The 25349-nt window shown below is 39.5% G+C and overlaps 1 protein-coding gene across 6 annotated transcripts; it reads right to left on the bottom strand.

Annotated features, from left to right (window-relative positions):
* On the bottom strand, positions 1-24254 carry FAM149A (family with sequence similarity 149 member A). 6 transcript variants are annotated; one of them, XM_056489121.1, is made up of 14 exons: positions 23980-24254; positions 11784-11894; positions 10710-10842; positions 9197-9339; positions 8319-8444; positions 7985-8161; positions 6002-6192; positions 4457-4611; positions 3236-3339; positions 2814-3032; positions 2422-2542; positions 1582-1710; positions 1119-1200; positions 1-291 (listed from the first exon to the last, which is right to left on the bottom strand). In XM_056489121.1, the coding sequence occupies exons 1-14, from the start codon at positions 24237-24239 to the stop codon at positions 218-220; spliced, it is 2025 nt and encodes a 674-aa protein (XP_056345096.1). In that variant the 5' UTR covers positions 24240-24254; the 3' UTR covers positions 1-217. The 6 variants fall into 6 exon arrangements, with proteins under 6 accessions (XP_056345096.1, XP_056345099.1, XP_056345098.1 ...); XM_056489124.1 differs by lacking the exon at positions 23980-24254 and adding an exon at positions 23615-23824; XM_056489123.1 differs by lacking the exon at positions 23980-24254 and adding an exon at positions 14579-14834.
* Positions 24255-25349: the final 1095 nt, after the last annotated feature.

Here is a 25349-nt window from a genome sequence, read left to right as displayed (position 1 = left end):
GACACCTCAACCATTTATTTCATTTTGTTCTATTTTTTTAATCTAACCTCTGGTCAAATAATTTTAAAAGAAGGTAATGCAGGCATCCCGAGGATTTCAAGGCTCAGCAGACACTAGCATATGCACACCTTCTTTGTTAAACAAGATACTAAGTGGCAAATTTAGTGCTTCAGTCTTTCATTCAGTGCAGAGGGTTTCTGTTTCCTCCTAAAACAGGTTAAGAAGCAATCGGAAATCTCTTCCTTGAGGTTGGAGGATTTCTCTGAAAGGATCTGGAGTAATTCTGTGAACCTGGAAAATATGAAACATTGTTAAGTGCTGTAGTTTCTGAAAGAAATGCCAAGATGATACGTGAGTTACTTCCACCAATGTGCTCAGATCAATGTTTGCTGACCTGCCCTGATTCTTACATTACCTGTTATATAATTATTTCAATGATATAATTATTTAAACTCAAGGAACTTCCAAACAGGTAAAGGTCTCCAATACACCAAAGGTCTCAAATACACCAGGAACCAGCTATTCTGCTTTATTGTAAAAATGGAACATACCACATAGGGTTACTCTTTTTTTTGGAGTTGTAAATTGAAGACAGAGCTGCATATCAATACTGATTTTTTTTTTTTTTTATGAGAGCTTTATATTTTTGCTTAAAATGCACATTTTTCAAATCTACTTTTTCTTCACACAAAAAGTTTATTAATTTCAGATCTAAAATAAAATTTGTCATGAGCAGTTCACAAGTATGCAACTGTGTTACTATTCTAGCAGTGGCAAAAATATCCAGCCTGTACACCACATACTCTTGCATAGTTGTAAAAAAAAAAAAAAAAGAAAAAAAAAGATTATGAGATGAGACAAGACAAGATGAGAAAGAATCCTTTTATTCCCATGTTATAACAAGAAAAAGAAGCTTCACAGGATTCCTACCCACAAGAGTTAGGACTATCTCAGAACAAGTGAGAAGAAACTTCAAAACTAAATTCAAAAGATCCTGCCAAGAAAACCCATTCTTTTATGCTGAAATGGCTCTCCCTAAGCCCTACACTTTTTGACAGTATGATGGGTTAATAGGTTTCATTGACCTTTTACCTTTCAAGTCATTCTTCTTTGCCTACCTGTTATCAAAAACCCTTGACCGGTCCTTCTATGGTTAGCAATATCCACAGAAGTCAGTGACTTCTTCTGAGGTGTGTCTCTCTGTAAAAAGGAAATATATACCATTGGCCAATATATACAACTATTAGTAATAATAGTCTTATCTACAGTAAGGGCTTGATTATGGTTTTTATGATCTAGTCCAGCAGACTGGATCCTACCAAAGTGCAAAGCTCCAAACAGCACTAAAAGTGCTGCTAGCTTCTAGCACACACACACCCTCAAAACCTGAAAAAAATTTCTTCTTCATACAATAGTCCCACACCCTCCCCAAAAGTTTTAGCATCCTCCTCTCTAGGTAGCAGGAATCCCTGCACATCAGAAGTCAGGAGAGACCCAGAAATGTGACTTTCTGTAAACCAAGAGTGGGCACGAAAGAAAACCTCTCCCCTTTCCCATGTCTCTGCTTACACTGTAACATACCCTGAATGTATGAGTTGTGTTTGGTCTTGAAAATTGATCAACAGTAACAGTTCTTTCTTTGAGTGGTTGTTGCTCTGTCCTTCCAGCTACTGCACTTGACACTCTGCTACGAGTATATCGATTTTGATGCTGAGAGAATTAAGAAGAGCTTTAAGAGAATGCAGCAGTTGAATAAGTTAAAATATTCTTTTTCTGTTGACATACAAAAGTTCACAAGAAGATAAGAAAAATATGTTTTCAATAACCAAAAGCACCAATTTAAGTGCTTGCCTGTTTTTTTAAACAGATGTGAGACTGTTTTTGTTGGAATGATATATCAACATAGAAATGTTGATATATCAATGTGCCAATTTACTTTGATTCTGGTGATTTATTTCTTCCCCAACCTTCAAAAATAGGCCAATATAAGATATGGTTTTTTTCAGCTGTTATCCTTTTCTACTTCATAATGTAAGTCAGCGTAATTTTCTAATTCTTATAATCTAACATTAGTGAATAAAACACTGAAAAGAGATATTTAAACCAAGATGCATAGAAGAGCAAGGTTGCTATCTTTTTATTTTATTGGTTGGTATTTTTAGTTTTGTTTTTTTTTAACCAGGTTTTTCTGTGGTCAGAGAAGTCTTCCCACTATGATCTGTAAATGACCTAAGGTTTTAAACTGCCTTCTCTTGCATTGTAATTGCACTCCAATGTAACACACATTAGCATGTTAAAACTATGCATCAAATACAAACTAACACAAGCTGTAAAATTACTTGTTTCAACCAGTGACATAGTGTAATTTATTTCTAAATATCCTGAAGTTCTTTACTGGTAAAAAAAATGAGCACAACTTACAGAGCTCTGTTGCATTCGAGGTACTGAACCATAATGTTCAACACCCTCAGAATTTATTGGTGGTAACTTGTTCCGGGTTGCAGGCACACGAGCAGGAGATAAACGATCCCAGCTGCCAACCCTACAGAATTTTAAGGGTTCCTCTTTTAGGAGCATTCACGTGACAGATTTCTTCATTGAAGTAATATGAAATTATTAAGTAGTACATTTCTTTATAAAGCTTATCTACAGAAACTAACAGCACTGAATATAGCAATAAAGAAGTAAAACAAATGCTGTTACTCAAAAAATCATGGCTTTGCTTGTTAGTTCTCAAGTATTTTGCAAAATCCTTCTGTGGTAAAATTTCAGTAAAGTTCTGAGGAAAGAAAATAATAAAATTAAAAACTCACAATTTTGTTATTTTACAGATTTCATCATTGGACATATTAGGAACTTCTGAGCAAGGTTGGTCAGAGGTGAGAGAAGGTATCCTTGGTAGTTTCCTAGAAGATGCCAGCAGAGCCGCAGATGATGAGAAAACACTGTTATCAGAAATTTTCCCTGCCCTGGCATGTGCTGAATTTGGAGTGCTGGAGGCAAAGCTATGCTGTTTGTCTTCTTGCTCATTCCTAGGGAAAGAGAAAGAAATAAGGAATTAGGATCAAGAAAAACAACGGTTTAACAGTGCATCATTTCAAACTCTGCAATTTACTATTGTATCAGTGATACACACAAGATCACTGCCTTTTTGCCATTTTTTTTTTTCTCATTGCAAGGTATTTTTTACATAATGTGAATTATGTCATATTTTTAAAATGTCAATGTCACCTACTGTATTTTTTCTGCAGTGGCAGCATGCCTCTGTTGGAGTGGTTTTGCTTGAATTGTCATCACACCGTTCAGATCACTACAGAGGTTGCTGGAGAAGCGCTGAACCTATTAAAAGCAACAACTGTGTGTTAAACTTTTCTTTTTTAGAAGGAAGATCTCAAAAAGGACATAGTGAGGTATTTTACTTGTTTTTTACAAAAGTTCCTTTTAAGATGGTTCAGTACAATTCTCAGGAGTAGATGGGGAAACTATGATTTTTTCTTTTGCTGATCTTTATAAACACAAGATTTTTATAAACACAACTTGTATAATTTAGTCACTGAATTGCAACTCGATTTAAAATATAAATTTCAGTTGAAGACAGAGTTTGAGTATTCAAACTTTCCATTTTCCCTCAATACAAGGGCATGATTTATCAAAGCATTTTACTTCTCCTAGCTGCTGGGACTCCTACAGAACAAAGTAAACCTATGGAGAGAATCAAGACTGCTGTACTATCTTTCCTGTGCTCCATATCTCGCTGCTTAGCAAGCATGGAAAAAGAGCTGATGGAAAAAAATGAAGTCACTTGAAGTCAACAGACAGAGACAGGAGAAAAAAAAAAATCAAAGAGAAGCAGTGGCTGTAAAAGAAACAAATGTGCAAAACATGAATCAGGAGACAGAGAAGACAGTAAGCAGGGAGAAATAGGACATTTTATCAATATAAGCATGAGCTTCCACAAAGACAGGTAAGGCCTATTGCCAGCATGCTTGTGGATATACTGCAGAATCCCCGTTCACAAGAGGCAAAGAAAAAGAGAAGGAATGGGAGAGTCTGAAACTCGCAGTGTTTCAGTGAGAAAAGCACTTCAAGCTGCGACTTCACATCCCAGTTTGTCTGCTTCATTCTACCATGAAGAAATTACTGGATCACAATAAAAGCAGAATTAATTTTTAAGGATAGAATAGAATTTAAGAAAATTTTGCAAATCAATGGCAGCAATACCTTGGTGATAAATTGTACCTTTAAGGACCACCAAAGAGAAAAAAGTGAGAAGAAACAAAAAATGAACATTCAATTTAACCTCATTTTAAATTAGATTACTTGAAGTACACGTAATTGGTACAAAGCAAAAAAAAAGAGGAAATAAAGAAAAAGAGCCTTTTCAAGTTTCAATCAAGACTGTCTAAGGTTTGAAGAAAAAAAGAACATTTGACAGAAAGGTTTGTTTTATTTTTACCTGTGATGAAACAGAATGAGCCCCAAAAGATATACTTCGTGCTTCAGAGCCTTTGGAAAGAGGAATGGTCCCAGCATCTGCTGTAATATGAATGACTGGCAAATGCTGCAGTTTTGCTGTAACAGTTTTCAGTTTTTCTATTTGTTGGTCACACTCTGCACAACAGCAAAAAAAGTAGAGGAAATCAGCAGTATTTTCCATATTTACCAGCTGCAATTTCTTGGGGTTCAAACAATATTGCACAACACAGTAAATAAAGACTTTTCACATAGCTTTACGTTTCCTTGCTATTTAAAATCTAACATAAATTTTGGGCTTTTGAAAGCATTTCCATTTGTCTATGCTTTCTCTGACACTGACATACAACCTGGCCTATACAGGTAGATTTGGAGGTGGCTGTTTAAGAAAATACAGCTAAGACCTTTGAAATGCTGTCTAAAAATCCCTGGAGCTTTTCCTATTTAAACTGTAAAAAAAAAATAATTAAATATCTATTAAATAAAAAGTCTATTGATACTAGCCTTGTCTGGCAGCAGCTATACACTGTTTCATTCTGGGAATATGCTACCATCTTATTTCTATTATAAACCCAAATTCTTTCCCTTCCTAGTTGAAATACTGGCTCTTTGTAATAAGCTTATGACCTTCAAAAATATAAAAGGGCAAACCTATCATAATGCTGCTAAATGATTCTCCTTAAAGTATAATACTGGAACCTCAAAAATCCACCTGTGGTGTCAAAAGAACTTTTAAATTACAGTAAAAACCTGAAATGCTAATTTCTGATGCTCTAAGTATTCAGAGAAATTTTGCCATTTCTTAATTTGTTGTATTCTTATCTTTGAGGTTGAGTGTAATATTAGAGGTAACTTCCAAGACCCACCCCTCAGGTATTATTCAGCTACTTCTGTCCTTTCAAAAGACATTGAAAGAACCACTTTCAAAGACAACACATGCACACTCAATAGATTTTCACTTCTACGTAATTTGCCTAGCTTTTCCTTTTCCCCACTACACTCTGGAATATGAAAACATAAAATAAAATTACATGTGTCACCTTTTCTTCATCCCATAGTGAAGCCATTAACTCCTGCACATGAGCAAGACTGTCTATGTCACTTTAACAATCTGACTACCCAAGGGCTCATTTTATTAAGAAAGCTTAAACAATGAGGACTATGAGACTGATTCCTAGCTTCCAGATCACATTATCTGTGATCCCTTGTCTAATGATGACTAACAACACCAGTGGTTAATATTTTTCTTTTTTTAAACATGTTCTCTTGCAATGATGCTGTTTCAGTCAGTATTTTTCTTTTTTACACCTCTCATACAAAACTCCCTGAAAATTAGGAGGCAAGTTTTATTTTAGGTGCATGTGTGTGCACACAGTCTAGTGGCAAGGTGTTACATGTTACAGTTCTACAGCACTGGTTATTTTAACTAAAGCTTGGAAAACTTGCTTAATTTAAAGGGATAGGGAAGGATGACTTTTCTGAATTAGATTCAACAAATACCATATTTTCAAATGAAAATATCAAATACCTGGGATACTAGTTTCCCAATTTTTTTTAATCAGTTCCTCCAATATTCCAATGACATTGCTCCAGATATGATCAAAGACTTCAGAAGCCACAGCATCTTTGATACAGGCATTGGGAGAAACAGGGGGAATGCCACGCTTACACCTCTTCTCAGAAAGACGCCTTTTCTTTTGTTCCCAAATCTCATCCTCACTAATAAAGGAAACAAATTCAAAAGAATTCCCATGGGAATTGAATTCCCCCTCCCCCCTCCTTCAATAGAGAAACATATATGGAAGAAAAGGTAGTCAGCTGAAGATAACCAAAAAAATTCAAACTCCAATTCACCTAAGGGAAGAGAACCTATCAAATCCATATACTGATTTCTCTTTCATTTGCTTGCCATTGAAATATTTAAAAATCCCATTAGGGCATTACAACAGAAAGATCTACAGGTCTAGGAAAAGGTTTTATACATGGCACATAGTCATTTAAAACTAAATCCTATGCTTTTTACAATAACATAGGCAACAACATCTGTTGTATTTGTCAAGAGGACTCTCACACAGGAAATTTCATTCTCAGCATGCCCTGTGTACCTGCACACATCTGCAATTTCCCACCATTGATCAAAGATGAAACAACTTTAACGGATTTCTGCAGTATGACAAGAATAGTAGAACCCATAGCCTTACACATACCTTCTTCCTCTATGCTACAGTAAGGACAGTTATGCTTTTTAGTTGTGTTTTCTATTTCCTCAGTATCTAGGGAAGCACGTTTTAGCAACATTTCCTAACTCTAATACACCCTCTCAGGAAGAAAGTTTTAACTTTTTTCTTCTTTTAATGCCATCATATTCTTTTCTAAGGATTTTTTTTTTTTTTTGAGATCAAAAAGATTATTCCAAATTCCTACTGGTTTCTACTACCTCCCTTTTTCTTCTCTGTCACTTCTTCACGTCTTCCTCAAACCACTCCACTAATAATTCTTAACTGTACATGAGATATGGCTGAGTGGTCCAATTCATAAAATGACAAAGCTGTTCTCCTGTCAGGCTTTTTAACACCTAATGTTTTAGTTATGGAGAACAAGGTATTTCAGAATTGAAGGAAACAAGAAACATATGAAGAAGACAAGAGAGAAACATACCTTCAGACAAGTCTCCCTCCCAAATAAAGTCTGTTTACTTAGTAAAACAAAGAGAGAAGACTACTGAGAGTATTCTTAAACCTATACTCTTCCTAAAAAGACAGGAACTCCAGCCTTCTCTTTCAAAAAGAGCTCTGAAAGGGTCTCTGTCTGGTTCCTCAGGTTTTCAGAACAACCATGTCTTTGTTCTGAGTGTGCATAAGGCCTTAGCACAAAAAACTGTGCTTTGTGCCCATTGTGTCCTACCATAGTTTTCTTCTTTTACAGGCCTTTTAGAAAACAGCACATGATGATCTTTCATCCACTCAGTAGTCTAACTGCTGAACACTCAACTGGTTCACAGGAAACCCAGGCTGCATTGTCAAGAAGATGACTGAATGACTCTCACTCACAAGAGTGCTCTAAATGCAGACTGTAACCTGCAGCTCTCCTCACAAAGCTCTTAAAATCTTTCTGTGCAGAGTATAAGACTCATTAGGGCAGACAATGACAGCACAAGCAGTGTAATGACACTAAACCTGATGCTCCAGGTACTCACTTGGGGAGAAGGGATGCCTTCATTCTACCCAAAATTAAATACTCATTTTATTGAATCTCCATGAATCAAATACCTCAAAACAACTAGTGGTTAAGACACATCCCTCTAAAATGGGAGATGTGAGCTTTAAACCACTAGAAAGACAACACACCTAATCTTCCACATGCCCAGTGAGTGTTCTGACCACTGTGCTACTGAACACAGGGACAGAATGAGTTATATCTTACACAAGAGAAGAGCAGTTTATGAACCCTGACACAGTTCATTGATAATTTTTCATTGCATTCTTTGAAAATACATATATCTGTTATTTACAGTTCCTTGTTGTCAAAGGCAAAATATTCCTCGATTTTTCCATCCTCATCATAAATTTCTTCTTCCAGGAAGGAATATATGGCTGAGTCTGAAGCAGAAATACTAGTGGAACTTGAATCCAGTGATGTATGCATTGGAGATGCTGTTGGAATCAGTTTAGAGCCTGAGATGCAGAGCCTGAAAAAAAATATCAAGAAAATTAGAATTAAATATTCAAAGAAAGGACAAAGTGCATATTTAATTATACTGACATGTTTCAGTAGTACAAAAGTAATAGTTATATGTGTTTCTGAAAGAGGAAGATCAAAACAAAAACTTTAAAAAATTAACATACTCTTTTATATGACCAGTAGATTCAAGGAGGCCAGGCACACGCTTAGTATCTACATGGGCATCATTTCTGCTCTGAAAGTGCTGAAAGCCTTCATCCTTTGGCACTAGGAGCTGCTTTCCTAAAACCCTGAAGAAAAAGGAGAGAACAAGCAGTATCATAGATGGAAACCTTAGCCATAAGCAAATATCCAGAATACAAACACCTGCAAACAGTAGGCAATGCAAAAGCACAACTAACATCTGCTTTGATGGGCCAGAGCCTTGTGTATTACCTTTATATTGTCTAGTCATTAAAGTTAAGCCGATTTACACAAGATGAGATTCTAGTTTATAAATTCTAAGAGCAAATAATACAACTTCTTCGATTGTTCTAAAGGGAGACTTTAGAAGAACACTTTCTTTCTTATTAAAAAATTCTGTAAGATACATTTAAAAATGGATGTAAAAGACAAATAATATCTGCTATGACTTCACTTATCCAACTCCAGTATCCATCAATAAGTAATCAAGTGCTAATCAAAAATGTTTACATTGAAAGTTAAGACTACAGTAAAAGTTCAGAAAATGTGCGAACTCCAACATGCATAATATAGAGAGGAAGAGAGAAAAGGTGAAAGCAACTCTAAAAAATACACACAACATTATATAATAATATAATTTCTGAACAACTTTGCCTGCAATCATTTTATTAATCAAAATTAAGGGAATCAGTTGCTTAAGCACTGCTGTCCAGATTTACTGAACAACTATGGCACAGCTCAGTCCCAGAGATATAGATTTGAATGCACAAGTGTGGCTGATGCCCAAACCATAAGAGGAAAAAAATCCAAAATTAGAATGGTAACTTATTAAAACTACTGCTAGCAATAATTTTCTTACCTTATATGAGGAAATTGTTCAACCCAATCTGCACATTCTGCCTGCAGGTGCTCTGTTTGGGAGGTCACTTTTCCTTCAAACAGCATTTCATCAATCTCCCAAAACAACTGATGCACTCTCTGGGTGTTGGCTTTATCAAATTCCTATATATTATAAAGTTAACAGTTGTTAGCAAATATGCATGCATACTAAAATTTCCATGACATTTAAAGAACAGAACAACATGTATCAACTTTGCTAAGCATATCAGAATGCACGTTCAGACTATATATTTTGGACACAATTTATATACCACAATGCAAAAAAATAACAAAAAACAAACAAACAAATCCCATATAGCTGGGAACTGAACAAGTTGATTCAGCAAAAAGGAACAACTTGATTTAGCAAAAAGGCACAAGACTGCATTTCTTTGACATTAACATATAACATACAGCTGTCCAGAATTAGCCCACATAAAACAAACAAACAAACAAACAAACAAACAAACAAACAAAAAAAAAAAAAAAAAAAAAAAAAAAAACACCAAAAAAAAACCACCAAAAAAACCCCCTAAACCTAGAGACTAGGTTAACACAAAGGCAAATGAAAATAGTAGAGAAGTGCCTGATTTTATCCAGTTATCTGGAGACAAACACTTGGCTGAGGGTTTTCCTCAGCTGGGGCACTATTTGTAATGACATCTATCACTTACATTAGATACTTTGATACACTAAAAAACTGGTAAAACTCAAGGCCCAAATCATGCTTGTTCCCTTCCAGCTGAATGCCACAAAGCACTTCAAGCTACAGAAGGGATCACACTGAAAAGGAATGAGAAAATAACTCTCTCACAGGTTACTCAAATACCCAGAGTCAGGCTTTCTCCTGAAGGGCTGGCAGCAACAGATGGGGTCAGTACCTAAAGGTTAGGACATTATGCAAAAAGAATATGGCAGAACTACCACTACCAGCCACGGAAGGCTTTCTGAAATGAAAGTGGCAGAAACTGCAACACTTTTGGATTTATTTAACACTGCCAGCCTGCATCAGGTATGCCTCAGAGGTCAGCCTTTGTAACAGATACAACCCCTCTCTGCATCATCTACAAAAAATAACTGAGTTTATGTTAAAACTAAATATTTACCAAGAAATTTCTATGTATGTTCATGAATGTACTTTATAACTGAAAACATTGAGAACAGTTCAATTTAGACATTGCCTGCACTGTACAGTGTTTGAAAAGACATTTTATCATTTGTTTGGACTCAGAAACCTAAGCCTACCTTCTTTAGTAAAAAAAGCTTTGTTTTCCCCAAACTTCATAATTTATCATTTTATTCCATTTTCCTTTGTTACACATTAGCTGCACCAATACCCGCTTGCAACCAAAACTATTTTTTAAATATGCAATTAATAATACACTTATTTATTAGGCTATTATGGATGAGGTGCTCTATGTCCACCATCAGTAAAAACTAGTATTTTCTACAATATTTAGAGAAAGGGTACTGTAAAAGTTTCTGTGACATACTTCATCCCTCCAGGAGTAAATGGAACTTATTTCGGTAGACAAACTGGTAGTATAGCTGTTTATTCCAGACCAAGAATTATCCAACTCTGTGAGTGTTGTACAACCATTAGATGAAAGTGATGAAAGTGCCTCACTGAAAAGAAGAAAAATTAAATTGACGAAACACAATTATTTTCTGTAAAAACATCTTTTAAATAAAGCAACCGATCAAGTAAATGGGGCAAGCAGATATTTTAAAGTATAGTGAATACATGCTCCTATTAGTTACTGCCTTAAAGGCAATTCCTTATACACTGCTATGTATATGTTTTTGCATGTATATACAGCATTGCAGCTGTGTAGCACTCTAAAATATGCATATGTATGTGTGTATGTATTTGAATATAATTATATGCAAGTATCTATATTTCCAGCTTGAACAATTATTTTGGTTTCTCCACGTCAGCTACTGATCACATGAAAAACAACATAAGCTTTCTTTAACTCTTTCCCATTAGAAGCTACCACAAGAAAACTTTTGCAAAACTAAGCACAAGATCTCTGCAAATGTTTCAAATAGCCCTGAGTTACATGTCTCGATGCAGTGCTTTTTATCTTGCTGAATCTGGTGCACTTTAAAATTTGAGCTGCAGCAACTCAAGCCCCCAAAGTTCTAGCTGGTCCTTGCCAGCTACCACCACCCCAAGAGGCAGGGAAAGCAGTGGCAATTGGATGTGCAGGCCAGGCAAATCCTAACCAGCGTCATCTGGAATGAAACTCACTGAAAGTTAACTGACCTGCAACAATGGTCAGAGTGATTTCAATTTAATCATGAAGTCTGATTTCCCTTCCAGACCTAATCAGTGCCCTCTACTAAAGTACTCAAATCCATATCACAAACCAGGAATAAAGTTCAAAACCTTTGAATAAAGTTCAAACAGCAGGCTAGGTCAATTTGTATCCTGCATTATATTGTGCAATAGATATTATCCATGAGGACAACTGGGAGATTGATTAGTGAAAATCAATTCCAGTCTGAAAATATCTAAGTCAAAAGTGAGTTAATTACATATTATTTCAGAAGTGCATACATACCAGGTATAATTGTCAATGGCTTCTTGCACATTTCTTGCAAAAACTGATGGAAGAGACACTCCACTTTTTCCAGAGAGACACCGATTTGGGGAACCCCTGGACAGTCCCTTCCTAAAAACACAGAAACATAACATTCCATAATTTTAAAGACAGTTAATTCACATCTCCACTGGAAGGGGAGATGAGGAGGGCAGGGGAAAGGAGGAGAGGAAGAAGACAACTACTCTGTTGAATTTTTCAGTTTTTCAACCCTATCCATCAAGACAAACATTTGCTTGAAACAAACTACCTTGTTTTAAAATAGCTTTTATTTGCCTTACTTACAAAGGTATGCTTAAAAAAAAAAATGCACTTTTACTTTGAGATTTTTTTTTACTCCACTGGCATTGTCCTTGGATTTTGCAGTTCAAACTTTGCAGGAAGCACACACAGATGAAGCAGCACCTCACTATTGCAACAACGGAGCAAAGGCACAACCAGTAATTGCCCATACAGCAGTTTAATGAAGGAATGTTTTTTGCTTTGTTTGGAGGGGTGTGGCTTCGTTTTGGGGAGTTTTTGTTTGTTTTTTTAGGTGGAAACTTTTTATAATTGCATAACTGTTCATAATTACCTATTACCTTAAGTTGGGTCATTAATATGCTAAATTCACCTCTTCAGAACATACACAGATGTGTGAAAGTGTTCCTTGGAAACACTAACAACAACAGATTGCTTCACCTATTTTCATGCCATAAAACTCTCACAGAGGCATGAGTGCATCAAAGTACGTTCGTGAATGAGTAACTATAAGAAAACAGCTCACAGTTCAAGAATTTTCTTAATTTCTTTACACAGGAACTGTAGATTAGCCCTGCAACAGTTAGGATTCCTCTGTCTTCTTTCTATCCTTTCTGATACTTATCTTGCCATTATTCATATTATAAAGACACAAATGACAAAAATCTAACTCCCCACTTAAATGGACTACATCACACATCCTACTGCTATGTGTTGGTTAAGAGACAACAAAAACCTACCACAAGTTTGAATTTCTCATCAGGGAAGACATTTTTAAATTCTTGGAGGCTAGTACAACAGCAGTGGAAAGCATTTCCATGTTTTTGCACTTCAGTAGGCTCTATAAATATACATAAAGTCCAGCCCCATGACTTGAATCTCATTTTCTCCTAACACCAAGATCTATCTCCTAGGAAAGTAACAGTAAGCTCACAGTCCATCTTCTACAGGGAATGTTTCCTCCTGTTCCTGTGCATCCCTCTCTAACATTTGCCATGTTGTTGCTCAGGTAGTCTTATAAGGTCTTTCCATTTTTTTCATAGCTGACCCTTGTACTTAGTATTTTTCCACAACTTAATAGCCACCACCAAGGTTTCACACTTCACTGCTCTTTACCTGCTCAAACTGCCCAGGTCAGACTCCCATGAAACACCACTGGAGGAGGAAACCATTTACTGCTACCTTCTGCTTACTAATATCAAAGCTAAACCTCCCCTAGCACAACTTCAGCCTGTGTTCTCTTCTCTGGATGTGAAGTGGACCAATGCAGTGTTTCTGCCACATTTTTCCACTGCATGTTGTTGTACTACATCTCCTGACTCCTTGGATCACATGTCGTTAGATGTGCCAGGAAATTACTGCAATAAAACAAAACGAAAGGGAAAACCCCTCCCAGCACATCTACAGCATCACTTCCCCTGCGCTGGCAAGCGAACGCCAGAAGCTGGAGCAGCTCCCGGCTGCTCACCGAAAGCTCCGCAGCGACGGGCATTCAATGGGGACAGCAATGGGTCTGCCTACACGGCAGCAGCGCTCCCGCTGACCCGGAGGGACGGCCGCGGACACCGCACTTACCCGGAGACAGCAGCCCCCGGCCCTGCACTCATCCCAGCACCGGCAGCCCCCGGCCTCCAGCCGCACTCACCCCAGCACCAGCAGCCCCCGGCCCTGCACTCACCCCAGCACCGGCAGCCCCCGGCCCTGCGCTCATCCCAGCACCGGCAGCCTCCGGCCCTGCACTCATCCCAGCATCAGCAGCCCCCGGCCCTGCGCTCATCCCAGCACCGGCAGCCTCCGGCCCTGCACTCATCCCAGCATCAGCAGCCCCCGGCCTCCAGCCGCACTCACCCCAGCACCAGCAGCCCCCGGCCTCCAGCCGCACTCACCCCAGCACCAGCAGCCCCCGGCCCCGCACTCATCCCAGCACCGGCAGCCTCCGGCCCTGTACTCATCCCAGCATCAGCAGCCCCCGGCCCCCAGCCGCACTCACCCCAGCACCAGCAGCCCCCCACCTCAGCCACACTCACCCCAGTACCATCACCCCAGTACCAGCAGCCCCCGGCCCCCAGCCGCACTCACCCCAGCACCAGCAGCCCCCGGCCCTGCAGTCACCCCAGCACCAGCAGCCCCCGGCCCTGCAGTCACCCCAGCACCAGCAGCCCCCCGCCTCAGCCACACTCACCCCAGCACCAGCAGCCCCCGGCCCCGCACTCACCCCAGCACCAGCAGCCCCCGGCCCGGCGGGCCATTGCCGGTGCCGGTGCCCCGCGCCCTGCGCATGGGGGCGCGGCGGGCGCCCCTCGCACCGCCCCGGCGGTGGCAGCGCAGCCAGCGCCGGCCCGCCCGCACCGCCCGCTCTTCAGCCGCGCCACGCCTCGCACACCCCCGGGCCTCCCCGCAAAAGGCTAAAGCATCAGCCTGGGCGGGAGCGATGCAATCTCCTCGTCTGTCGCCTCGCAACATGCAGCTAAAGAACGCCGAGCTTGGTCTTTCTGACCAGAGGTGCTTTCCCTCACCTTCGCCGATGAACTGAGATTATGTGATGCTGGCCAACTACATAAAGTTTCTCCTTGTTAACTTGAGTTCTCCTCCGAGCTACCCCAGTGCACATCACCGATCTTCCTCAGCACGGGTGCCAGGGCAGAGCACAGACTGTCAGCTGCAGATTTGCACTAGCTCCAGTAAGCCACCAGAACCATGCATCTCTAGCTTCAGGACAGAAAAACTCTGGCATCTATATACTTTGCAGAAAACCTCTCTTAAAGCAGGAAGCAGATCTGCTCATAAGCAAGAATAAAATACAAGAAAGAGGCAAGATTAAATATGCTGAAAATTAAGACTGGAAAAGCAAGGCATATGAAGCCTCACCTTACAGGAAAACAAATAGCAGCATTTAAATGACATTTAAAGTTTCATAACCAAAGAAAATATTACTCACTAAGAAAGGTGTATAGAAAATGCCTAGCATTTGTTCTCTGATAATATTTTTTTTAAAATCTGTTTAGTAAGAAAAGTTCCGCATTCCTCAAAGTCCCATTCTTCTGTGTCAGTAAATCATTAAGAAACTGCATGTGTAATAACAGCTTTCCTTGTCCTTAGCAATCATTCTGCTATAGGAGCAGGTTTGTCCAATATCTCAGACACACAGACATGAAATTAGTCTTTTGTCCCAAAAAGACTTATCCAAGCACATGAAATCTAGAATAGCAAGTTATGTCCTGGTTAAGAAAATGCAATTTTTACCTTCCACCTTCTACATTTCCACAGTCTAGAGACTAAGAGCAAGAGTTAAATTTTGTGCAACCGTTTTGGAAGACTTTTTTGTCATTGCAGCAACAAGATTCAGCCATTGGTCACCCCACACCTCACCACCACAAAACCCCATGATATCATTTGCATTTCTCTAAACCAAGCCCTTTCTTCCTTTCCAACCAACACAATGATAATTGTATGGATAAATATTTGTGAAGGAGTATATTATTAGTACTAATGCTACTTCAATCACTCCAACTTGGGATTGGAGAGAACTCTCAAAGGGCATGCCAAAAGGCATTCAACCAGAGGAGTTTAGAAAAGTCAATTAACAGTGAAAAATGCTAACTTTATTTTCTGTCATACATGCTATGAGACCTCTTTAACAGATGATTCAGTGTCAATTTTGTAGCCACAGCTCCTGATAGAAAATATTTATTATGCATTGCTCCCTTGCCAACAATGTATAATATTCTAATCTCTAATAAAGCTGCTGCCTTGTTGTCTGAAATAAATTATTTTCTCAGATTTCACATCTTTACATGTTCTTTACTATTTTGGAAGCATGATTTGTAACAAACATAAACATACTAACCACATCATGCTCTCATAACAAGACATGCTTTATCTTTTAACCTACCATTTACAGCTGGGGCAGTTAAGCCTGAGAAAAAAGAAGTCTCAGGGGGGACCTTATCTCTCTCTTCAACCTCCTGGAAGAAGTTTGTAGCCAGTTAGGGGTTGTTCTCTCCTCCCAAGCAGCAAGTGGCAGGATGAGCAGAAATAGCTTCAAGTTATGCCAGAGGATGTTTAGATTGGATATTAGGAAAAATTTCCTCACTGAAAAAATGGCCAAGCACTGCAATAGGCTGCCCAGGAAAGTGGTGGAATCACTAACCCTGGAAGTGTGGTGTGGCACAATTTAATTGTGAACAAGTCAGTGCTGAGTTTATGGTTGGACTTAATGATTTGGAGGTCTTTTCCAACCTTAATTAATGTCTTTATTTATTTCACTCATATTCTCATTTCTGTTCATTTGACTATCCCACACTTGGTTTGTAAAACCAAGAGATTATTATTATTATTTGTATGCCAGATTTCTATAAAACTTTGATGTGAGAGTATTTTAAAAAGACTCTCTTTAGCATAAATGTGGAAATATATCTGCAGGAAAAAACAGACTTTGAAATAACACCAACTTTTCTAAAACTAGTCTGGGACAATTACCATGGAAGTCTATTTCTTGTTCCTTTCTGAAGTGATATAGTGAACAGAAGCCATAAGTCCATAAATCCAGCCTGCTCAAATATTCCTCTGTAAAGGATCACTCTCAACACATTTTAATGGGGGCATTTTAATGGAAGCATACAGACACTCCTGGTCAGTATCTTGTTCACTGAGCAGAATTCACAAACTTTGCTGCAAACAACACTGAAAAACTGTCACTGCACAAAATGGTCCTTCCACATCTTCACCAGCTAATGCTACTCCATCTTTGGAGCAAGAAAGAGACATGACAGGACTACTTTCCACATCAATAATGTACAACATTCCAGGCATGCATAAGACAGTATTGTCGTTGAATATTTATAACACAGAAAATAATAAATTCATAAGAAATACACACATCCTTTTCCCACAAGGTCAGGTAGTCATGTATCCACCTTGGTTGCAGTCAGCCATGGTAAGCTCTCCCTCTATCACTTGACAAAACGCATCCTTTTCAAGATTGAGAGGAACTTTAGGGAGAACATTTTCACTCTCTTGTAACAACTTCAGTGACCACAAACTGCCAGGAATAACAGACAGCATCGAATGTCATTGGCAGATCGCAGAGGAGGTTGTACTACCAGGGCTGAGCGTTCTTACACTTGGTTAATACAGCAGCACCAAATTCTTCCTCCAGCAGTCTGGACCTTTTATGGGATATATCCAGTGAATTTACAGCTCATGAAAGCAGTCAGTTTGGCTCAGCACTTAATTACGTATTGCAGCAATACAAAGAAAATCCAGGTAGATGACAACAATGCCTGTCCCTGCTTACAACCCCTATGCCTCAGCTTTCCCCAAGTCAGGCTCATTGTGGCATATCTTGAAAAAGCATTCCTGGAATAGTTTAGCTAAGGTAACTGGTAGGTGTGTATAAATGAAACAGAATCATGAGAAATTTAATAGAACATTCATCTAGCCTTTTGCAGAAAAGCATTTTAAGGCAGCTAAAGTATGTTTGGCTTGTTTGTTTAGAAATGACATGGCTTATTAAGGAGAAGGAAAAAAGAAAACCTGCCTTGAAAGGTAATATAGTAAATGTTGAATTTCTTAGCTTCTAGCAACACATCTTTATCATTACCGTTACTGAACATGCCAGAGGCTTGACAACTAGTAAAAATACACTCCAAAAATTATAGCACATCTCCATTGATAAGTGTCTCTCCAGGCTTGGAGACGATTTTTATTTTGCCCTTATCTCTATTAACAAAGACTGCCAGAAGTATTTCAGTGCTTTCAGTCATCTGGTTGTGGGTCAATGAATGAAGTACTGACTATATTTGAAGCATGAAAACACAAATCTTTATGAGAGTTTTTCCACTGATAGTGTTTAATTATACCATTTGATTGGCCCTTTCCTTTTACAAAAATGTCACTTACTGTCTTTGAAGCTACGTATGGGTTACTGATGCTTTGATGATCAGCCTACCTTGGAAGCATTCATACAGTTGAGTTTTTAAGGTGACTATCCTTTTGATCTGACCAAATTATCATAATTTGCCACAATGCTAATTTTCTTCATATGTTGTTAAAATTTTATTCAGAAATCAACATAAGAGCCTCCCTTGGTTCAAAACGTAGGTAGCATTTGAATGAAAGAATGAAGCTTTCTCTGTGCTTGCCTGCATCACCATCTACAGTTTGTCAGTCCTCTGTGGCAGCCTCTTGCACAGAGTGCTCACTAGATGCACTCAAAATCACCTCTTCTACCCAAGACCTGCTTCCCCTTAGGGTCAAGGTCTTCACTTGTTATTGCATCTGGAGTGAAGAAAAATAATAAAGAAGTGTATGTAATTATTTTTTTAAAATAATTTCAAACACTAAAACACTAAAAAAAAAAACACTAAAAGCAGGCCATCATTTCTAACACAATCTCAATCTGCATACAAGATAGCATCTCAGGCAGCTATTTGTAGTACATACACTTAAGTGCAATGCCTTCTATTAGACATGTTCATATTGAATCCTGAAACAGATATAAGGCTTTTCCAATTATGATCTGTGTTGATTCTGTTCCTATCCTTATAAAACAAAGTAAGAATAAACTGCTCCAATTTTAAAGACAGGCTTATTTGTATATAGTAATTTTATTCTTCTGCAAAATGTAAGGGCTTCATAATTTTGAAATTCATTCAAGATGTCATGAGCTTGCAAAGTATTATATAAATAATTTTAAATCTTTTTGTAATTTTGACTCACTGTGAAAATATAACTGCAAGTATAATTCTTGGTTATCGGAAATATAAACAATTTCTGAGTGCAATATACTATAGAAGTAAATCTGACTTTTTAATATAAATTATGAATCAACATTGAGAAAAATATTATCATCTTAATTAACTGCAATAATAAAGAATGCTAATTAGTGTCTTAGAAAAGGTGTTTTATTTCTTTGGTTCTGATAGGAGGCATTTACTGCTGCAGGATCAAGTGTCTGAACAGACAGAGACAGAATAGCACATTAACAAAACACTTGGAAGTGATCCACAGGACTTTCCCTGTATATTCTTTTTATGTAAATTTGGAAATCCAGTAAATATTTTTTTTAAATCAGACTTCTTTCAGCAGCGTAACATCACAGAGACTGGAACACGTTCTCCCTTCTGTTCATTGATCTCTGAAGAAAATTGCACATATAATCACTGAGAACAGGTACAGAATTTTATCCTCTCAGAATTTAAAAAACCAAAAATAATCTGAAATGCGTGTTGACAGTTCTATAGCACAGACTGAAGCAATACAATTGTGGGAAGACCTTAGTCTGCATACACTCAGGCATAGTAAATACTTTCCTCCTACCTCTGTAACCACAGACACCCCTGTCTTGAGATGTCAGGATGTGTCATTGTATTGCTAAAACATGATGTAGCCAGACAGATTTGAGGACCTGAAAGTTTTCCTCTATTCTTGCTATAGTATGACTTCCATGGCAGTGTACTGGAGGAAAGGCATTACTGAAAAACAAAGTAATGAACCTTTATTTATCCCACAACCACAAAGTCCCTTCCTAAAAACCAGAGAGAGAGAGAGAGAGGGAGAAATAAAATGCAAATAAAAAACAAGCCATTGCCCAATACCACTGCTCACTGTGTGGAATATTCCTTTGGCCCATTCAAGTCTGCTGTCCTAGCCATGCTCCCAAACATCAGTGTGTTACCAGAATCATTCTCACACTGAATCCAAACACAGCACGTGCTGAGGAGACAGAAGTCAGAGTAAGGATGTAAAAACTATTATATACCAACTTGTGAACACTGTTTTCCATCTAGTGTACATACTTGCACAAATACACATTCACACAACATGGAAACTTTTCCAACAAAACTGTAGCAACAGTGAAAAAAGACTGACTGATTCAGTCCCAAGTATTTTGTGAGACAAGAAATCTCTACTTCCTTTAGCATGTCTCAAAACTGACAGGAATTGTCTTGCCACCGAAAAGACCACAAATTTTCACCAAACTACTGCAGTACCCAAGAATCTTCTTCCTTAGCATTCATCAATAAATAATGATGGAGAAAAAAAATTCCCATTATGGACCCAAACCTTAACTAAAAGTGTGACCCCCATGAACAATGCACACTGAAATCTACATTAATGAACAATTACAAAGAAATAGTCCCCTAACTCAGAAAATTTTAGAGGACTTCACGACAGTTAAGAGTAACAACATAGGCTGTGGACCCTTCCTCTTCTTTTCATAGTTGACTTAACAATCCTGTTTATTGAGCACTGAATCAGAAATAAAATGCTTGGTCGTAAACATCATCTTAGTTTCCAACAAACAACACAAGTCCTCTGTATATAAGAAGAATTTAAGGACTTGGTTGCAGGGTTGGATTTTTGTTGCTTTTGGGGGGTTTTTTTGTTTTGGTTTGTTTTTTTTTTACATTTATTCTCTAGTTGATTAGTTTGTACTGTGTCTAGCTCTTCAACATGCAGCATAAGAATGATGTCAGCCTCTTGGAGCAATTCCAGAAGAAGGCCATGAAGAGGATCAGAGAGCTGGAACATCTCTCCTATGAGGACAGGCTGGGAGTGCAGGGATTGTTCAGCCTGGAGAAGGAAAGCAGATACCTTAGAGAAGGCTTCTATTACCTTAAGGGGGCCAGCAGGACAGCTGGAGAGGAATTTTGTAAAAAGACATGTAGTAGTAGGACAAGGGAGAAAGTCTATAAGCTGAAAGAGAGCAGGTTTAGGTTAGATACCAGGATGAAGTTCTTTACTGTGAGGGCAGTAAGGCACTGGAGCAGGTTGCCCAGAGAAGTTGTAGATGAGTCATCCCTGGAAGTGCTCAAGACCAGGCTGAACAGGGCTTTGAGCAATCTGGTGTAGCAGAAGATATTCCTTGCCCATGGCAGGGGGATTAGGACTAGATGACCTTTAAGGTTCCTTGCAACCCAAAACATTGCTGGAAGTCCATTACATTTTCCAAAAACAGAGGTTTATATACAATATTACTAAATGGTAGTAATTATTTTTAGTTGCATCCATCTAGAAAGTGTACATGAATGTGTAGTACCATGTGAAATTAAAATTTACTTCTGAGTTCTTGTACACGTAACTGCAAGGAACTTGGCAAAGCACACATTACTATATTTACTCTTTTGGATCAGTATAATAAGGGAAATGACCAGCTTGGTAACATTACAATGCCCTATCTAGGTTAGTATGCATCAGAGTGGGAAAGAGATCTATTGCTTTTAGTGGGTACAATAGGAGACAGGGAATCAGAGTTACCACTCTCTTCTGCAGCTCATCAGGTTACTTATATCCACGTTTTTCAAGTTAATTTTGAAACCCAAAGCTTGAGACTTGAGAACTAAAAGTTGACAAAAGATAATGATATTTGAACATCACAGATAAAGCTACCTTTCTCATACCAAGTTCACAAACATTTTTTTTCCATTTTTCAGAACCATTTTAAAAACAGGGAGCAGTAAAATTAGTTTCTATAAAATATTACCCACCCCTAAACAACTAAACAACTTAAGCTTCACCCAATTTATCTTTAGACTACTTAGGGGTTGTTATCACGCCTACCTATTGTAACATGTTACAGTAGCAATAATAATGTTTCTTTGAAAAGGAATCTATGTATCTTGGTACATTAACATATTGTTGTAAGTGTAGCATAAGGCATCTTCTTATCCTCTCAAGAAATGTCATGATCTTTTATAGCAGAATACATTTTCTTTCAAATAAGAGTAAAAAACTGGGAATTTTTTTCTCCATTATGAAGAAAGAAATTTATTCATTATGAATGCTCTTCAATTTGGTTAAAAGAACATGAAATTGCTATGCAAATAAATAGCGAATGTAAAATCACACAAAGTACTGCCATAGTTTAGCCCTATACTCAAGTTGTTGGTAGTTGTAGAAATCAGAAAATTTAGCATATCTGGGAAATATAGAAAGAAATCAGTGCCAGATTTTCACTATTTTGTACTCTCCATGTACTGTCATTGCTATCAACTTGTCCATATTTAAGAAAAGAATACTAAGACATGAAATGGATCCTTTCCTTTGTTAACCAATTAGTCATAGCTAGATTGCTATCAATGAAATACACTAGCCTTTGATGTCTTTTAAATCATTTTAAACAGCAATAAAACTTGTCATGAAGGAACTTTATTTAGGTAAGCAAAAGCTTCCTGTGTATAGCAATCAATAATATAATATTATATTCTGTAACTCACAAATTCTAATCTCAACTCTAAGCACGGAAAACTAAGGCTTTAAATATTTAATTAAGATGCTTCTTCTAAAAGCTTAAGTGAAACCATCTAATTAAAAAAATGCTAATGTGGAGGTATAGACTTTCCTTGTCAAAGTGATGTATCTTATTCCTTCTTTTACCTCTTTCTGGTTTGATTTTTTGAAGACAGACAACACCTTATCAGTATAACCTTTACTGCTATGAATAAAGTATTTGAAATGCCACGATTCATACAAAAATATAAGTTAGGGGATAATAAGGTGCTATCAATTAGAAGTGGTTCAATAGCAAGTCAAACTTAGTGTTTTGCTGGACACAATCAGTTTTAAAATAACAGTTTATTCTTCCTCCCAATAGAAACTGTTTTAAGAATGGATTCAATTCTTTATTTTTTTTAATTATAAACTCATAGACATTTTACTTGGCTTTATTTTTGGTACTGAAAAACGAAGCAGCTAGGGGGAAATTGTCGTGACACAACACTGATTTGTTCTGGCATTGTGTATATAAAGCACCAAACATCTTATAAAGAGAACTGTTACTACACATAAAACCAGATTAACCTCCCTATTCACAAAAGGCAACTATTTTACACAATACAGTAAATGTTTAAGCCTGAATGAGCTTACAATATATTCTGAAAGAAAACAAAAAGCTCTAGATTGGAGTAGGGGGAAATAAGAGAAGCACATCAGGAAGGATTTGTGCTCCTGCTTTAAATATTATACTACATGGAAACTTAAAGCAGAGATTCCAAAATCTGAAAAATTATGTATACTAAAAGATATTTCAGCCCTAAAGAGTTAAAAACTTAAATAAACTTTCATTCCTATCAACACCTAACAAAATATTATTGTTCTGATTGTTAATCAGTAAGAACGATTAGCATAGTTTAATACTACAGAAGCAGCAATTATAGATGTTCATAAAATATATACAGTAGCTTTCCTTTTTCTTGTAATAGTATGAAAAAATCCACCAATACAATAATACAACCATTGCTCACTTTTATAAGTTCTGCAGTTTTAAAAATGCTAAGAAACCACCTCAGTACACATTTGCTGTAGCAAAATATCACCAAATGGAAGCACACATATTTAGCAGGCTTCTTTTATCTGCTGCAAACCCTAAACGTTTCAAGGCGGGACTTGAAAATTAAACACAGAAGCACCCAAACCAAGTAACACACCTGTTACTGACACTTCAGAATCTCACTAGGCAGTGACTGAAATGTCTGCTTTGATGCGCAGTAGCAGCTTCGGGACAGAACTCGATACAACCCTCACACCTACGTGAGGGATCTTTGCGATACCTGCTCAAGCTCACCATCCCCTGCGCGCCCTCTGGGTCTCGGCTTCTCTCCCAGCGCATCCCGAGCTGAGGACGGGACAGTTTTCCTGGGGCCGGGCTCTGACTCCCGCCCCATTCCAGGCGGAACCCCGAGCGCTTCCCAGCTCCTCGTTCCCTACGGCGCCCCACACCGCCCCGTGCGAGCCATCGCTCCTGCCCGCCAAGGAGCGCTTCCCTGCCTCTGGCACACTGCCGGGGCAAGGAAAACCCTGCCCACGGAGATGCTCGCTACCCCTCAGGACGCGGCAAAAGCCGAGTGGAAGGAAGCCACAGGAGTGAGGGGCGCACACCTCCCCGTCCCCTCAGGTGTGCGGGGCGCTCACTCACGCTGGGCGCCGTGGAATGCCGGCCGCCTCGTCTCCCTCGGCCGCCGCCTCCTCCCCGATGTCGGGCAGGGTGATGAGCAGCCCCTTGGCCGCCGCCCGCCCCGCGGGCTCCTTGCCGGCGGCGCTGGGCGCGGGGCGCGGGGCGCGGCCGGCCCTGCCCGCAGCGCGGGCCCCGCCTGAGGGGGGGCGCGGGCCGGGGCCCGGCGGGGCGCGGCCCGTCCTGGAGAGCAGGCCGCCCGCCCCCGGGGCCGCCGCCTTCATGGCAGGGCGCGGCGGGAGCCCTGCCCGGCGCCGCAAGCCCTGTCGAGGGGCCGGCGGGAGCCGCCTGCGGCCCGGCGGGCGTTGCTAAGCGAAACAAACCCCGCGGGGCACGCACCGCCCTGGGCGGGAGCGCCGCGCCGGCGGCAGGCCCGAGAGCAGCCCCGGTGACGGGCCCGAGAGCGGCCCCGGTCAGCCTGCCCACTGCTGCGGCGGCGAGCCGGCAGAACCGAGCGTGGGCTTTCCCCTCCACTTAGAATCCCATCTAATATCAAAGGGGTAAAACGAAGCCCACCTGCCAGGGCAGCAGGGCCCTCTTCACAAACCCGCGCATAGGAAGGGCTTAACAGAAGAGGAAAGTGAGGGCGGCCCAAACCGTCTTTTATCGCCGTGCCAGGCAGACGCAGAAAGGAACTGTGTGGAAGCAACAATTCACGTGCTTTTAAAGATGCTCCCAGCCATCCTAGGCAGTTTGGAGAGCGGTAGAGGGTGTCAGTGGCACAAGCCGGACAGCTGAGGTCACACGAGTGGGGAATTGTTAATTTTGCCCTAGCTTTTCAACATTGGGGTGTCTGCCTGGGTGAAGAGAAACCACACCAGCAGTGGTTTGGGAGCACTGTAATGCTTGGTGTTATGGACAAGGCAAACAGTGTGCCAGCTCAGAGCATGACAGGTCCCGTGGCACTTGGAGTGCCCAACAGAACAGCACAGGCTGAAAGTTAGCCCGGTTGCTTTATACACATGAGCCCCAGGATCATACATCAAGCAACTAGTTATACTATGGATTTTAAGTTGGCAACTGCTGGTCCACAGCAAGCAAAGGTACAAAGTGAGAAATTTTATCCCTGCCTTGTCTTCCTAGCACATCAAGGAGTGCAGTGAGCTGGCAGAGAGAGCATACAGAACACCAAGTAGAAGTTTTGAAACTGGGATATTCCTGGCCTTTTTCTTCCAAACCGGAATAAAAATGTTCTGACAAAACCTCATGGAATAGGTGCATCTAAATCCAAAAGCAGAACAATCTAAATTTATTCCTACCATGGTGAAAAGCCCTGACTGAGCCACAGTGAAAGTAGCATAACTGAGCTCATTGGTGGGTAGTATGTTTATCTC

This window comes from Oenanthe melanoleuca, chromosome 4 (assembly GCF_029582105.1).
Source record: "Oenanthe melanoleuca isolate GR-GAL-2019-014 chromosome 4, OMel1.0, whole genome shotgun sequence".
Classification (NCBI taxonomy): Eukaryota; Metazoa; Chordata; class Aves; order Passeriformes; family Muscicapidae; genus Oenanthe; species Oenanthe melanoleuca.
The sequence above is the reverse complement of the archived record's forward strand: the minus strand, read 5'-3'. Positions and strand labels throughout refer to the sequence as shown.

What these genes read in the sequence shown, in the direction of transcription:
- FAM149A (XM_056489121.1), bottom strand. Translation starts at nt 24,239, where the DNA reads ATGAAGGCGGCGGCCCCGGGGGCGGGCGGCCTGCTCTCCAGGACGGGC. An exon ending in GCCTTTGACAACAAGGAACT is followed by an intron (nt 6,193 to 7,984) that starts GTAAATAACAGA and finishes TTCCTTTATTAG; the next exon opens with TGAGGATGAGATTTGGGAAC. An exon ending in GCCACTGCAGAAAAAATACA is followed by an intron (nt 3,033 to 3,235) that starts GTAGGTGACATT and finishes CTCTTTCCCTAG; the next exon opens with GAATGAGCAAGAAGACAAAC.